General features: G+C 48.3%; 1 protein-coding gene across 1 annotated transcript in view; it reads left to right on the forward strand.

The window, feature by feature from the left end:
• The first annotated feature begins 5 nt into the window (after positions 1-5).
• Positions 6-16,978, forward strand: part of esf1 (ESF1 nucleolar pre-rRNA processing protein) — an 80,352-nt gene continuing 63,379 nt past the window's right edge. Inside the window, exons 1-2 of the mRNA XM_085981649.1 lie at positions 6-81; positions 4,015-4,775. Coding sequence (XP_085837775.1) covers positions 4,049-4,775 — 727 coding nt within the window. The 5' untranslated portion in view covers positions 6-81; positions 4,015-4,048. The remainder of the gene's footprint in view (positions 82-4,014; positions 4,776-16,978) is intronic.

Consider the following 16,978-nt stretch of genomic DNA (forward strand, 5'->3'; position numbering starts at 1 on the left):
GCCCATTCCCTGCGGGTGAAGGGTCACGCCGCGGTGGTCGCTGGGAGTGGTTGCACGAGGACAAGGGTGCGCGGATCTCAGGTCAGTTCAGTTCAGAAACCGTCACCGACCAACCGTTCCCCTCCTCCCGGTCAGCAACCAACCGTTCTCCTCCTCCTCCTCCTCCTCCTCCTCCCCCCCTGTCAGCAACCAACCGTTCCCCTCCTCCCCCGTCACCAACCAACCGTTCCCCTCCTTCCCCCCCCATCACCAACCAACCGTTCCCCTCCTCCCCCCGTCACCAACCAACCGTTCCACCTCTTCCCCCCCCCCGTTTCTCCCCTTCGCCGTCACCAACCAACCCCGCCCCACTAATATCCGTGCATTATCCCGGGCCCCGTGTCCAGAGCAAGCGATGACACGGGAGGGAGCTAAACAACAACTTGTATTTATATAGAATCCTCAACATTTTAAAACTCCCAAGGCGCTTCACAGGCACCTAGCTATGGTAGGGTATCTAACCGCATCTGCCGTTAGTTAAACTCGCCCTTGCAATTTTAGGTTTTACATTTTTGGGTGGCGACTTGCTGAAAGTACGAGCTGATAAAGGCGCAGTGAGGGAAACAACATCTGGGCCTTTATTGATAAGGGTGACACTGGTTTCCCCCAGGTCAACAAACAAAAACTAGCACAAGTGCCCCTTTTAGGGCACTACTAAAAATGGGATAGAAACATAGAAGATCGGAGCAGGAGTAGGCCATTTGGCCCCTCGAGCCTGCTCTGCCATTCAATGAGATCATGGCTGATCATCCAAATTCAGTACCCTGTCCCTGCCTTCTCCCCATATCCCTTGATCCCTTTAGCCTTAAGAAATATATCTAACTCCTTCTTGAATATATTTAATGAATTGGCCTCCACTGCCTTCTGTGGTAGAGAATTCCACAGGTTCACCACTCTCTGCGTGAAGAAATTCCTCCTCATCTCTGTCCTAAATAGCTTACCCCTTTTCCTTAGACTGTGATCCCTTGTTCTGGACTCCCCGGCCGTCGGGAACATCCTTCCTGCATCTAGTCTGTCTAGTCCTGTTAGAATTTTATAAGTTTCAATGAGATCCCCTCTCATTCTTCTAAACTCCAGCGAGTGTAAGCCCAATCGACCCAATCTCTCTTCATACATCATTTCTGCCATCCCAGGTATCGGTCTGGTGAATCTTCGCTGCACTCCCTCCATGGCAAGAACATCCTTCCTTAGATAAGGCGACCAAAACTGCACACAATACTCAAGATGTGGTCTCACGAAGGCCCTGTACAACTGCAGCAAGACATCCTTGTTCCTGTACTCAAACCCTCTCGCTACGAAGGCCAACATACCATTTGCCTTCTTAACCGCCTGCTGCACCTGCATGCTTACCTTCAGCGACTGGTGCACAAGGACACCCAGGTCTCGTTGCACTTCCCCTTCTCCCAATCTATTGCCGTTCAGATAATAATCTGCCTTCCTGTTTTTGCCACCAACGTGGATAATCTCGCATTTATCCACATTGTACTGCATCTGCCATGCTTCTGCCCAATCACCCAACCTGTCCAAATCATACTGGAGTTTCTCGGCACCCTCCTCACAGCACACATGCCCACCCAGCTTTGTGTCGTCTGCAAACTTGGAGATATTACATCTAGTTCCCTCGTCGAGATCATTTATATATATTGTGAATAGCTGGGGTCCTGGGACCGATCCCTGCGGTACCCCTCTAGTCACTGCCTGCCACTCGCAAAAAGACCCGTTTATTCCAACTCTGCTTCCTGTCTGCCAACCAGTTCTCTATCCAAGTCAGTACCTTGCCCCCAATCCCATGTGCCTTAACTTTACACGCTAATCTCTTATGCAGGACCTTATCGAAAGCCTTCTGAAAGTCCAAATACACCTCATCCACTGGTTCTCCCTTATCTATTCTACCAGTTACATCCTCAAAAAATTCCAGTAGATTAGTCAAGCACGATTTACCTTTTGTAAATCCATGTTGACTTTGTCCGATCCTGTCACTGTTTTCCAAGTGCTCTGCTATTACATCTTTTATAATGGACTTTTATGATAGGGTGGTCCTATCAAACTGAAAAGATGCCAAAATAAGTATCAAATGCCACCAAAATAAAAGGATACTGAATAGGAACCCTATAGTTCATGATTTATGAACAGAAATCCTGCTTGTTTGCTACAAGATTAACCATTCTCCTCTTCTTAGGCAGTCCCTCGGAATCGAGGATGACTTGCTTCCACATTAAAAATGAGTTCTCAGGTGACTGATGAGTCCAATGCGGGACCTACAGTCTCTGTCACAGGTGGGGCAGATGGTGGTTGAAGGGGCGGGTGGGTGGGGTGCTTGGGTTGACGTGCGCTCCTTGCGCTGCCTGCGCTTGGCTTCCGCTTGCTCCCGACAAAGAGACTCGAGGTGTTTGGCGCCTTCTCCACTTTGTGCGGTCTTGGGCCAGGGATTCCCAGGTGTCAGTGGGGATGTTACACTTTTTCAAGGAGGCTTTGAGGGTGTCCTTGAAGCATTTCCTCTGCCCACCTGGGGCTCTCTTGCCGTGCCAGAGCTCCGAGTAGAGCGCTTGTTTTGGGAGTCTCGTATCGGGCATGCAGACAATGTGACCCGTCCATTGTAGCTGATTGAGCGTAGTCAAAGCTTCGATGCTGGGGATGTTGGCCTGAGCAAGAACACTGACGTTGGTTCGCCTATCCTGCCAATGGATTTGCAGGATCTTGCGGAGGCAGCATTGGTGGTACCTCTCCAGTGCTTTGAGGTGCCTGCTGTACATGGTCCATGTCTCTGAGGCATACAGCAGGGCAGGTATCACTGCTGCTCTGTAGACCATGAGCGTAGTGCCGGGTTTGAGGTCCTGGTCTTCAAACACTCTCTTCCTCAGGCAACCGAAGGCTGCACTGGCACACTCAAGGTGGTGTAGGACTTCGTCGTCGAATTCTGCCCTTGTTGACAGTCGGCTCCCGAGGTATGGAAAGTGGTCCACGTTGTCCAAGGCCTTGTCGTGGATTTTGATAATCAGGGAGCAGTACTGTGTGGCGGGGGCCAGTTGGTATAGGACCTTTGTCTTACGGATGTTTAGTGTAAGGCCCATGCTCTCGTATGCTTCGATGAAGGTGTTGACAATGGTTTGGAGTTCGACCTCCGAGTGAGCGCAGACGCAAGCGTCGTCTGCATACTGTAATTCGACGACAGACGATGGGATGACCTCAAAAGTTTGTCACCATCCTCCGCCTGCTTCATGATGACATGCAAGCCGTGATCCTGTCCAAAGGTTCCACCACAGACCCAATTCACGTACGAACCAGGGTCAAACAAGGCTGTGTCATCGCACCAACACTCTTCTCGATGTTCCGTGCTGCAATGCTTCATCTCGCCCTCAGTAAGCTCCCCACTGGAGTGGAGCTAATTTACAGAACAAACGGGAAATTGTTCGACCTCCGTCGCCTCCAGTCCAGATTAACCATTAATGGTTTGCTCTCTAACAGAAACCATCAAACGTCGTCCCAGCTCCAACTACGGCCAATGACCAATAGTAGAAATGGGCAATATAAACAGAAAATGCTGGGAAACACTCAGCAGGTCTGGCAGCATCTGCCAAGAGAAAGAAAGTTAACGTTTCAAGTTGATGAGCTTTTATCAGAACTGGAAAGGCCATTGACCTGAAACGTTAACTCTGTTTTTCTCTCCACAGATGCTGCCTGACCTGCTGAGTGTTTCTAGCATTTTCTGTTTTTATTTCAGATATCTGCAGTATTTTGTTTTCGGAACGACTATTGAAAATAAGTCCTTTTTTGTTAGAACAAATAGGCAGTTGTGATTTATTTATTTTTCTTTGTAGACCAACAAAGTCCAGCGAGACTTTTTAAAATAAATTTTAATTCAGAAAATCACTGCCCCTAAAGCACACCATAAGCACTTCACTTTTAATTTATATATTTCAACAATGACCTTTTAATGATTCTTGATTAATCTTAAAAGTTTGTCTTTTGTTGCAGTTTTTTTTCAGTTTGGATAGAAGATTGGGTAAAAATGGCATCAAGGCCCCAGGAAATAATAAACGATGGGCGCTTCAGCCAGGTGATGAAGGACCCCAGGTTCTGGGAGATGCCTGAGAAGGAGCGCAAGATCAAGATTGATAAAAGATTTCAGGGAATGTTTCACGATAAGAAGTTCAAACTGAATTACACAGTGGATAAGAGAGGAAGACCAATCAACCACAGCACAACAGAGGACCTGAAGCGTTTTTATGACTTGGACTCCGATGACTCTGACTTAGACGATAATGAATGCAAAAAGAAGAAAAGAAGAGAGACGGGGAAAAAATTGAAACAAAAAGGGAAAAGTGGTTCTGACAAAGATGCAAAAGGCAACACGATCATAAACAAAAAGAAAAAGGAGTCATTTTTAAAATCAGATGTGGACAAGGCGACAGAACAAGAACTGGAAACTGAGGTGCTAATTGACAAATTTGTTGAAGTCTCGAGCAATACTCGAGTTAAAAAGGCAAAGCTTAAAAGGACAGCTAGTGAGATGGGAGTATTAAAAGATGATAGTTCTGAAAGCAGTGATGATGAAATGGAACACACAAGTGCAAAGAAAAAGAAATCCATTTCCTCCCAGAAGAAACAACTGAAGAAAAATATCAACAGAAATCAAGATGATAAAGTGAAGCAATTAGTAGCAGATAGTCAAGAAAGAAGTTTGAAAAGTCTGAATACAGTTAAACCTTGTACTTCGAAAGATGAAATTGAATTGGGTATGTGGCTTTCCTGGATTTATCCTTTTTTATTTACCTTCCTCTCGTTGACCTTGAGACCAGCCCCTGAAAGAATATATCTGCCGAGCATCATAGTCATACATGTATAAGTACATTTCTGTTGTTGGCTTACGTTTTACATTTGAAATTTTGGTACTACAGGTCAGCCCTAATATGTCATATGTGCGCTGTTAATGCCCAGGCAAACATTTAATATTTTGTTATTCTCCAGATATTGGACTGGATATTATTGAACAATTTCAGAAGTTGGTCATTTTTCTTGTTTTAAGTTTGAAACTTAAATTCTGTTTGCTATTAGTTTGCTTGGTTAACTATTGGCATTAATTACTTTGCCATCAGCTTCATGTTCATTGGTCCGGAATTTGCGATCAGCGACGGTGCTCACCGCTGACCTCGAAGAAAGCTGCCCACAAAGATCAAACGATCTCTGTGGTGTCAATTTCAGCTCTCTGGACGTTAGTTTGAATCTGGCACCAAATCAAGGAAGCTCCAGCATCCAGCAACAGTGATGTCATCAAGCTGGCTAACCAGCCAATCACATTGAAGAATTCTCGCAGACCGCAAACAATAAATTTTACAGAGAGCGGAATAAAGATTGGGGCATAGACATAGGATTAAGGTAGAAGCTGAAATATCATAAACAAACTTTAAAAAAAAAAATTAAAACTTGTAATTCTTAATCATAATGAAACAATTTGACATTCCACAAATATAAAATTAGTTTTTCAGAGCCAGAACAGTTGTTCAGCAGTCAGTACGCCATTAATAACCCAGTTACACCTCTTTCAACAAAGGTTGGGGGTTTTTAACCGATAAAAGGGGAAGTTTTCTTCAATTCAAGTGATTTGAATTGATTGCCATCTCTGGGGAGTTCCACAGGTTGCGGAACTTGAGGATTTCTGTGTTTATCTGTGCATGCGCTAAATCTTGTCACTTTCAGAGGGGTAATGACGGCGAGCGTTGACAGTTTCGCCGTCATTACCATTGCAAAATCCAGGCCAATGTTTTTGTTTCAGTTATGGTCTTCCGAAATTGGGTTTATGAGTTTCAACTTGATTCAGTTGGCAGCACTCTTGCCTGTAAGTCAGAAGGTTGTGATTCATGTCCCACTATAGAGCTGAACACATATTCTAGCCTGACACTTCAGTGCAGTATTAAGGGAGTGCTGCATTGTTGGAGGTACCGTAAAAGATAACATTAGAACATAAGAAATAGGAGCAGGAGTAGACCAATCGGCCCCTCGAGCCTGCTCCACCATTCAATAAGATCATGGCTGATCTGACCCTAACCTCAAATCTTCTATCACTCTCCATCCCACCCGAACCCATGTGATCTCCCGGGAGAGGCGAAAAACCAGATTTAAAAAAACCAATGGCCAATTTGGGAGAAAAAAATCTGGGAAATTCCTCTCCGACCCATCTAGTCGATCGAAACTCGTCCAGGAGATCACTCTGTCCCTATATTTTCTACAGTACTTACCTTCTGTAAAGGCGATCTCCACCCCAGCCAGGAACAGGAATAAAACCATCTCCTAAAATCTAACACAGAATTAGAACACAAGAAGTAGGAGTAGGAGCAGAACCAGGCTACACGGCCCCTGGGCCCGCTCCACTACCCACAGGGCCATTACCATTCCGAACCTAGACTCATGTCCAATTTCCTGCCCGCTCCCCGTAACCCTTAATTCCCTTTACTTCTAGGAAACTATCTATTTCTGTTTTAAATTTATTTAATGATGTAGCTTCCACAGCTTTCTGGGGCAGCAAATTCCACAAACCTACCACCCTCTGAGTGAAGAAGTTTCTCCTCATCTCAGTTTTGAAAGAGCAGCCCCTTATTCTAAGATTATGCCCCCTAGTTCTAGTTTCACCCATCATTGGGAACATCCTCACCGCATCCACCCGATCAAGCCCCTTCACAATCTTATATGTTTCAATAAGATCGCCTCTCATTCTTCTGAACTCCAATGAGTAGAGTCCCAATCTACTCAACCTATCCTCATATGACCACCTCCTCATCCCCGGGATTAACCGAGTGAACCTTCGTTGTACTGACTCGAGAGCAAGTATGTCTTTTCTTAAGTATGGACACCAAAACTGTATGCAGTATTCCAGGTGCGGTCTCACCAATACCTTGTACAACTGCAGCAATACCTCCCTCTTTTTATATTCTATCCCCCTAGCAATAAAAGCCAACATTCCATTGGCCTTCTTGATCACCTGCTGCACCTGCATACTAACTTTTTGAGTTTCGTGCACCAGGACCCCCAGATCCCTTTGTACTACAGTACTTTCCAGTTTCTTGCCATTAAGATAATAACTTGCTGTATGATTTTTCCTGCCGAAGTGCATAACCTCACACTTTCCAGTATTGTATTCCATCTGCCAAATCTCTGCCCACTTACTTAGCCTGTCTATGTCCCTTTGCAGGTTTTTTATGCCCTCCTCACTCACTACTTTCCCTCCCATCTTTGTATCATCTGCAAACTTTGATATGTTACACTTGGTCCCCTCCTCCAAATCGTTAATATAGATTGTAAGGAGTTGGGGACCCAGCACTGACCCCTGCGGAACACCACTAGTTACTGGTTGCCAGTCTGAGAAGGAACCATTTATCCCAACTCTCTGCTTTCTGTTAGAGAGCCAATCCTCCACCCACGCCAGAATATTACCCCCAATCCTGTGATTTTTTATCTTGAGCAATAATCTTTTGTGTGGCGCCTTGTCAAATGCCTTTTGGAAGTCTAAATACACTACGTCCACTGGTTCCCCTTTATCCATCCTGTATGTTACTTCCTCAAAGAACTCAAGCAAATTTGTCAAACATGACTTCCCCTTCATGAAACCATGCTGAGTTTGTCCTATTAAATTATGTTTATCCAAATGTCCCGTTACTGTCTCCTTAATAATGGACTCTAACATTTTACCAACCACAGATGTTAGGCCAACAGGTCTATAGTTTCCAGCCTTCTGCCTACTACCCTTTTTAAATAAGGGTGTTACATTAGCAGTTTTCCAATCTGCCGGGACCTTTGCTGAGTCCAGGGAGTTTTAGAAAATTATTAGCAATGCATCCACAATCCCTACCGCCACTTCCCTCAAGACCCTAGGATGTAAGCCATCAGGTCCAGGGGTTTTATCCGCCTTGAGTCCCGTTATTTTACCAAGTACCACTTCCTTAGTGATTTTAATCGTATTTAGCTCCTCCCCCCCCCCCCCCCCAAGAGCCCCCTGTTTGTCCAGTGTTGGGATATTCTTAGTGTCCTCTACCGTAAAGACTGATGCAAAATATTTGTTCAGCGTTTTTGCCATCTCCATGTTTCCCACCATTAATTTCCCGGTCTCATCCTCTAAGGGACCAACATTTACTTTAGCCACCCTTTTTCTTTTTATATAACTATAGAAACTTTTGCTATCTGTTTTTATATTTTTTGCTAATTTACTTTCATAATCTATCTTCCTTTTCTTAATCAATCTTTTGGTTATTTTTTGCCGACTTTTAAAGACTTCCCAATCTTCTATCCTCCCACTAGATTTGGCTACCTTATATGCCCTTGTTTTTAGTCGGATACTATCCTTAATTACTTTACTTAGCCACGGATGGCTCTCTTTTCTTTTACACCCTTTTTTCCTCAGTGGAATATATTTTTTTTGGAAGTTGTAAAATAACTCCTTAAATGTACACCGCTGATCATGTACCGTCTTATCCTTTAATCTATTTTCCCAGTCAACTCTAATCAATTCCGCTCTCATACCTTCATAGTCTCCTTTATTCAAGCTCAGCACGCTTGTTTGAGATCCAACCTTCTCACCCTCTTATTGAATATGGAATTCAACCATGTTATGGTCACTCATTCCAAGGGGATCCTTGACTAGGACATTTAAAATTAATCCTCTCTCATTACACAGGACCAAATCTAAGGTTGCTTGCCCCCTGGTCGGTTCAGTTACATACTGCTCAAGAAACCCATCCCTAATACACTCAATGAACTCATCCTCAAGGCTGCTCTGCCCAATTTGATTTGTCCAGTTAATATGATAGTTAAAATCCCCCATAATTATAGCTGTTCCCTTATTACAAGCCTCAACTATTTCCTGATTAATACTCCGTCCAACAGAGTTGCAACTGTTCGGAGGCCTATAGACTACGCCCACTAGTGTTTTTTTCCCCTTATTATTCCTTATCTCCACCCAAACTGTTTCACTATCCTGCTCCTTTGACCCAATATCATTTCTCTGTATTACAGTGATTCCTTCCTTTATTAACATAGTCACCCCACCTCCCCTTCCTTCCTGCCTGTCCTTCCTGATTGTTAAATACCCTGGTATGTTTAATTCCCAGTCATGGTCACCCTGCAGCCATGTTTCTGTAATGGCCACAAGATCATACCCATATGTAGTTATTTGTGCCGTTAACTCATTCATTTTGTTACGAATGCTACGTGCATTCAGATAAAGAACTTTCAAATATGTTTTGTGACACTTAGTTCCTGTTTTTTCCCCTTTTACTACTTTACCTTTTACTCCATACCTCCTGTCCCTTCCTGACACATTCTGTTTTTTAATTCCCCCACTGCTACCTAAGTCTATGACCTCCGTTGTCATTTCTATTATTTGCTCTCTAGAAACCTCCCCCCCACTAATTAGTTTAAAGCCCTCTCTACAGCCCTAGTTATATGATTCGCCAGGACTCTAGTCCCAGCACTGGCCAAGTGGAGTCCGTCCCAACGGAACAGCTCCCTCCTGTCCCAGTACTGGTGCCAGTGTCCCAAGGAGCAAAACCCATTTCTCCCACACCAGTCTTTGAGCCACGCATTTAACTCTTTAATTTTATTTATCCTAGCCAAATTCGCTCGTGGCTCAGGTAATAACCCAGAGATTATTACCCTTGAGGTTCTGTTTTTTAATTTGACCCCTAGCTGCTCATACTCCTTTAACAGAACCTTCTTCCTTGTCCTATCTACGTCGTTTGTACCAACATGGACCACGACAACTGGATCCTCCCCCTCCCACTCCAAGTTTCTTTCCAGCCCAGAAGAGATGTCCTTAACCCTGGCACCGGGCAGGCAACACAGCCTTCGGGACTCCCGCTCTTGACTGCAGAGAACCCTATCTATCCCCCGAATGATACTATCCCCTACCACTACAGCATTTCTTTTTACTCCCTCCACTTGAATGGCCCCCTGTACCACAGTGCTGTGGCCAGGTTGCTCATCCTCCCTGCAGTCCCCGCTCCCGCCCTCAGGGAGTGAGAACCTCGCTCCTGCTTGACAAGAGCAAGGGCTGCGGCTCCTTCAACACTACCTCCTGGATCCCTGTACCTGCCTCACTCGTAGTCACACCGTCCTGTCCCTGACCACGGACTACATCTGCATTAATTAATTTCATAGGTGTGACCACCTCCTGAAACATAGAGTCCAGGAACTTCTCCCCCTCCCTGATGTGTCGCAGTGTCTGAAGCTTGGTCTCAAGCTCTTTAACATGGAGCTTGAGTTCCTCTAGCAGCAAACACTTATTGCAAATGTAATCACCGTGAGCCTCAATGGGGTCCACCAGCTCCCACATTTTGCAACAGTGACACATCACCTGTTCACCCATATCTATGTAATTAATTAAATTTCTTATTATTAGTTATGAAGACCCTCTGCCCCGATATCGATGATAATATTACACCACTATTTAATAGGACTTACCAACTTAAAGGTATAGAAGAGAAGGAAGAGGACCTACCAACCAGCTGATCACCAACCTCCCTCGTGAATGCTGTCTGGGGGACCTGTCCGGTTGAATTGTCTCGCTGCTCCGCTTCCGCAGTGTTGGATTAGCCTGAGAGGGAAGCAAAACAGAGCAAAAAGCACCCCCTCACCTCCCACTTGCCCGAACTCTGCCACTTACCAAACTCTACTTAAACTCAATGTGACTTGCACTCAGCCTACCGCACTAAGCCCGCCCCTTTTTATACCCGGATTTGACTTCCGCTTTAAACTCCCCAACAGCTTAATTTACTCTTTTAAAAAAAAAAAATTATACTTCAAATAATTAACTTTTTTACTCACTAAAATTCAGTAAATGCACTTAAAAGACTTTTTCTGCCACTTACCAAACTCTGCTTAAACTCAATGCGACATAAAAGGTCTGATATGCTATCAATAACTCAAAAGACTGAGATTAAGCGAGTAATTAACAGGCTTTTATTAACAAGAGAATGAAGGTGTGCCTCGAGTGGTCGACCGGTCCAGAATACAGAGGGACTGTGGAGCAGTCACCTTTATACCTGGACTCGTGGGAGGAGTCAGCCGAGACATGTACAGGCATGTACACAGTGGATTACAAACAGTGGTTTACCACAGTCACCCCTTGTTTAAAAATGAGTCTGGCGGGGTGAAGTGTATTAAAAGTTAGTGTATTGGAGTCTCTCCGGAGGTCTTGTCTGCCGCTGTGATCGACGTGGCGATGGCAGGGGTAGTGAAGCTTCCGGCGTCGAGTCCCGCGTAGGCTGGGGCACTGGTGTGTAGTCCTCGTAGGTGTCGAGCGGGTCGCAGGGCCCAGGCCCGCCGTCTGCTGGGGCTGGATATCGGGTCGTGGGGGCGGGGGGGGGGTGGTAGTGGGTAGTGGGTTACTGCGGCCCCCGAGGGTGCGAGGTCTCGCATGGAGACTGTGTCCTCCCGCTCGTCCGGGTACGCAATGTAAGCATACTGGGGGTTGGCGTGGAGGAGGTCGACCCTTTTGACCAGGGGGTCCGTTTTATGGGTCCTCACGTGTCTTCTCAGTAGGACCGGCCCTGGGGACGTCAGCCATGGCGGTAGCGATGTCCCCGATGTGGACTTCCTTGGGAAGACAAACATTTTCTCATGAGGGGTGGCGTTAGTGGCAGTGCAGAGCAGTGACCGAATAGAGTGGAGCGCATCGGGGAGCACATCCTGCCAGCGGGAGGTCGGAAGGCCCCTAGACTTTAAGGCTAGCAGGGCGGCCTTCCAAACTGTCGCATTCTCTCTTTCCACCTGTCCGTTCCCCCGGGGGTTGTAACTGGTGGTCCTGCTTGTGGCAATACCCCTAGCGAGCAGGTACTGACGGAGTTCGTCGCTCATAAACGATGAGCCCCGGTCGCTATGGATATAGCTGGGGAAACCGAACAGGGTGAAGAGGTCGTTCAGACATTTAATGACCGTGGCACTGGTCATGTCCGGGCAGGGGATGGCGAACGGGAAACGGGAGTACTCATCAATAATGTTGAGGAAGTACACATTGCGGTCGGAGGAGGGGAGAGGCCCTTTAAAATCAACGCTCAGGCGCTCGAAGGGGCGAGTGGCTTTTATCAGGTGAGCCCTGTCTGGTCTATAAAAGTGCGGTTTGCACTCAGCGCAGACTTGGCAGTTCCTGGTCATGGTCCTGACCTCCTCAATGGAGTAAGGCAGGTTGCGGGCCTTGATGAAGTGGAAGAACCTGGTGACCCCCGGGTGGCAGAGGTCATTGTGGAGGGCCCGCAGTCTATCGATCTGCGCGCTAGCGCAGGTGCCACGCGATAGAGCATCCGGGGGTTCATTGAGCTTCCCGGGCCGGTACAAGATCTCGTAATTGTAGGTGGAAAGTTCGATTCTCCACCTCAAGATCTTGTCGTTTTTGATTTTGCCCCTCTGCTTGTTGTTAAACATAAACGCAACTGAACGCTGGTCAGTGAGCAGGGTAAATCGTTTTCCGGCCAGGTAGTGCCTCCGATGATGCACAGCGTCCACAATAGCCTGGGCCTCCGTCTCAACGGCGGAGTGTCTGGTCTCTGGGCCCTGGAGGGTTCGTGAAAAGAAGGCCACGGGTCTCCCCGCCTGATTGAGGGTAGCGGCCAGGGCAAAGTTGGACGCGTCGCTTTCCACCTGGAAGGGGATGGATTCGTCCACTGCGTGCATGGTGGCTTTGGCAATGTCTTCCTTGATACGGTGGAAGGCTAAGCGGGCCTCTGCCGTCATGGGAAAAGAGGTGGACTTGATCAGCGGACGGGCCTTGTCCGCATAGTAGGGGACCCACTGGGCGTAATAAGAGAAAAACCCTAGGCACCTTTTCAGGGCCTTGGGGCAGTGGGAGTTCCATAAGGGGACGCATCCGGTCGGGGTCGGGACCGATGACTCCGTGTTCCACAACACAGCCAAGGATGGCGAGGCGGGTTGTGCGGAATATGCACTTCTCCTTGTTATACGTCAGGTTGAGGAGTTTGGCGGTGCAAAGGAATTTTTCGAGGTTTGCGTCATGGTCCTGCAAGTCATGGCCGCAGATGGTCACATTGTCCAGATATGGGAAGGTGGCCTGCAACGCATTTTGATCGACCATCCGGTCCATCTCCCTTTGGAAGACGGAGACCCCGTTGGTGACGCCAAAGGGAACCCTAAGGAAGTGATAGAGGCGGCCGTTTGCCTCAAAGGCAGTATACTGGCGGTCCTCAGGGCGGATAGGGAGCTGGTGGTACGCTGATTTCAGGTCAATGGTCGAGAAGACGTGGTACTGTGCGATCTGGTTGACCATATCAGCTATACGGGGGAGTGGGTAAGCGTCCAGCAGGGTGTAGCGATTTACTGTCTGGCTGTAGTCGATGACCAGGCGCTGCTTCTCGCCGGTCTTAACGACCACAACCTGGGCTCGCCAGGGGCTGGTGCTGCCCTCAATAATCCCCTCCTTCAGGAGCCGCTCCACTTCGGTTTTAATGAAAACCCTGTCCCCGGCACTGTATCGCCTGCTCTTTGTGGCGATGGGCTTACAGTCGGGGGTGAGGTTAGCAAACAGTGGGGGGGAGGTGACTCTGAGTGTGGAGAGGTTGCACCTGGTGCGCGGCGGGCAATTTGGAAGCTGCTGGCTGCGGACTGTGAGTGGGGGGAGGGGTCCACCGTACGCCATCGTAACACTTTTAAGGTGGTACTGAAAATCTAACCCCAGTAGAACGGCAGCGCAGAGGTGGGGCAGGACCAGAAGTTTAAAATGATCGTACACAGTCCCGTCTACTACGAGTGTCACCACGCAGTAGCCGCCAATGTCCGCCGACTGGGACTCAGAGGCCATAGAAATCCGCTGGTGCGCAGGCAGGACTGGGAGAGAGCAACGCCGCACCGTGTCGGGGTGGATGAAGCTCTCCGTGCTCCCAGAGTCAAAAAGGCAGATTGTTTCGTGACCATTTACCTTAATGTCCATTGTGGACCGGGCCAGCTGGTGCGGTCTCGCTTGGTCCAGCGTAACGGAGGCCAGCGTAGGGGTCGTTGTGTCGCTGCGGGTATCAGATGAGGCGGTGTTGGGGGCCTGCTGCGTCCCGGCTGTCGTCCAAGATGGCGGCGTCCATGATCCCCATGTGGCTGGAGTCGTCCAAAATGGCTGCTGTTCCGGTGGTTCGCACATGGCTGGGGAGGCCCAAGATGGCGGCCCGCACGGCCCACACGCGGCGCTGCTGGGGTTCGGGGTGGCTTTGGCCCTGCAGACGCTGGCGTAGTGTCCTTTCTTCCCGCAGCCCGAGCAGATCGCATTTTTCGCCGGGCAGCGCGCTCTCGGGTGTTTGGCCTGGCCACAGAAGTAGCATTTCTGGCCTTGGGGCACTGCTGTCTGGCCTTGGGGCACTGCTGTCTGGCCTTGGGACACTGCTGCGGTAGTTGGGCCGTTGCTGGGATGTGGCTGGGGTGGCACGGCGCTATGAGACGGTCCTACCATGTCCCAGGCTGTCGTTCCCCGCGACGTCCACGGTGCAGAGGAGTAGGCGTCCATGCCCCGGTAGGCTGCGTCCAATGATAGTGCGAGTTCAGAGGCCTTGTTGAGATCGAGGTCACTCTGCTCCAACAGTCGCTGTCGGGTGTAATTGGACCTGTGGCCCGCTACAAAAGCGTCCCGGATAAGTTCCTCTGTGTACACGGCGGCCTTTACATCCTTACAACCACAGGCCCGGCCAAGCACAGACAGTGCCTGAAGGTATTCCTCGGTCGATTCCCCAGGTTGTTGTTTACGACTCCCCAGGAGGTGCCTAGTGTACACCTCGTTCACTGGGCGCGTGTACTGGTCCTTGAGGAGCTTGATAGCATCCGCGTACGAGGTCGCGTCCTGGCTGACCGAGTACACTCGGTGGTTCACTTTGGAGGTCAGGACATCCAGTTTGTCCTCGTCCGATTTGACCGTTTCAGCGGAGGCGATCAGAAATTTTTCAAAACACCTAAGCCAGTGAGTAAACTTGGTGGATGAGTCCGCCTCCCGATGATCTAAGTCCAGGCATGCTGGTGTGAGGATCTTCTCCATTATAAAAATCTTGTTGATAAAATTGATGCGCTATCAATAACTCAAAAGACTGAGATTAAGCGAGTAATTAACAGACTTTTATTAACAAGAGAATGAAGGTGTGCCTCGAGTGGTCGACCGGTCCAGGATACAGAGGGACTGTGGAGCAGTCACCTTTATACCTGGACTCGTGGGAGGAGTCAGCCAAGACATGTACAGGCATGTACACAGTGGAATACAAACAGTGGTTTACCACAAGACCCTATTTGAAGAAGAGCAGGGAGTTCTGCATAAAATTACATAGAATCTACAGCACAGAAACTGCCATTCAGCCCAACTGGTCTGTGGCGGTGTTTATACTTTACTCCCACTCTAATTACCTCTCCCACCCTGCCTCCGTATCCCTCTATTTCCTTCTCCCTCATGTATGCATAAAGCCTCCTCTTAAATACAGCAATGCTATCTGCTTCAACCACTCTCTACAGAAATTCCTCCTAAATTCTTTATTTGATCTGTTAGTGGCTGTCTTGTATTTATTCCTCCTTGTTATGGACTCGCCCACAAATGGAAACATTTTTTCACCTCCGTGCCCACTTCTTTGGCCAGGAATCTTCCCCCCGCACAGCGGACCCTTTTTCCCGTTTTCAGAATTCTCATTTTACCTGGATCCCTCTCTCTGGCCTCTTACCCTCTCTAGATCTTTTCATTGCGAACTGCCGATGTGACATCGGTCGTCTCAATTTCTCTGCTCCCCTCACTCACTCCAACCTACCTCCCTCTGAACTTGCAGCACTCCGTTCTCTCAGATCCAACCCTAATATTGTCATTGATGTTTGGTGAACCGACCTTTACCTTGCGGAGGCTGAATGCCAACTCTCTGACACCTCCTCCTACTTCCTCCTGGACCATGACCCCACTACCGAGCATCACGCCATCGTTTCCAAGACTGTCACTGACCTCAACTCCTATGGAGATTTTCCTTCGACGGTCTCCAACCTCACAGTCCCCCAACCCCGCACAGCCCTCCCTCCCAAGATCTACAAACAGGACTGCCCTGATAGACCCATCGTTTCAGCCTGTTCTTGCCCCATGGAACTGATTTCTTCCTATCTTGAATCTATTTTTTCTCCCCTTGTCCAGTCTCTTCCCACCTACATCCGTGACTCTTCCGACGCCCTCCACCACTTTAACAGTTTCCAGTTGCCTGGCCCAAACCGTCTTCTTTTCACTATGGACGTCCAATCTCTCTACATCTCCATCCCCCACCAGGACAGCCTGAGAGCGCTCCGCTTCTTCCTTGAACAGAGGCCCAACCAGTCCCCATCCACCACCACCCTCTTCCGCCTGGCTGAACTTGTTCTCACATTGAACAACTTCTCCTTTGACTCCACTCACTCCCTCCAAATAAAAGGTGTTGCTGTGGGAACCCGCATGAGTCTTAGCTATGTCTGCCTGTTCATGGGATATGTGGAACATTCTTTGTTCCAGTCCTACTCTGGTCCCCTCCCTCACCTTTTTCCAGTACGTTGGTGACTGTATCGGTGCCTTTCCCGCTCTCGCCCTGAACTGGAAAATTTCATTCACTTTGCTTGCAATTTCCACCCTTCCCTCACCTTCACATGGTCCATCTCCGACTCTTCCCTTCCCTTCCTCGACATCTCTGTCTCTGGGGATAGGCTATCGACCAACATCCACTATAAGCCCACTGACTCACACAGCTACCTTGACTACACTTCCTTCCCACCCCGCTTCCTGTAAGAACTCTATTCCATTCTCCCGGTTTCTCCGTCTCTGCCGCATCTGTTCTGACGATGCCACCTTCCATAGTAGTGCTTCTGATATGTCTTCCTTTTTCCTCAACTGAGGATTCCCCTCTACCATGGTTGACAGTGCCCTCAACCGTGTCCATTCTATTTCCTGCACTTCTCTCACCTCTTCTCCTGCCTCCCA

The sequence above is a fragment of the Somniosus microcephalus genome, chromosome 3 (genome assembly GCF_052327205.1).
Source record: "Somniosus microcephalus isolate GS21.2 chromosome 3, FLI_Smic_1.0, whole genome shotgun sequence".
NCBI lineage: Eukaryota > Metazoa > Chordata > Chondrichthyes > Squaliformes > Somniosidae > Somniosus > Somniosus microcephalus.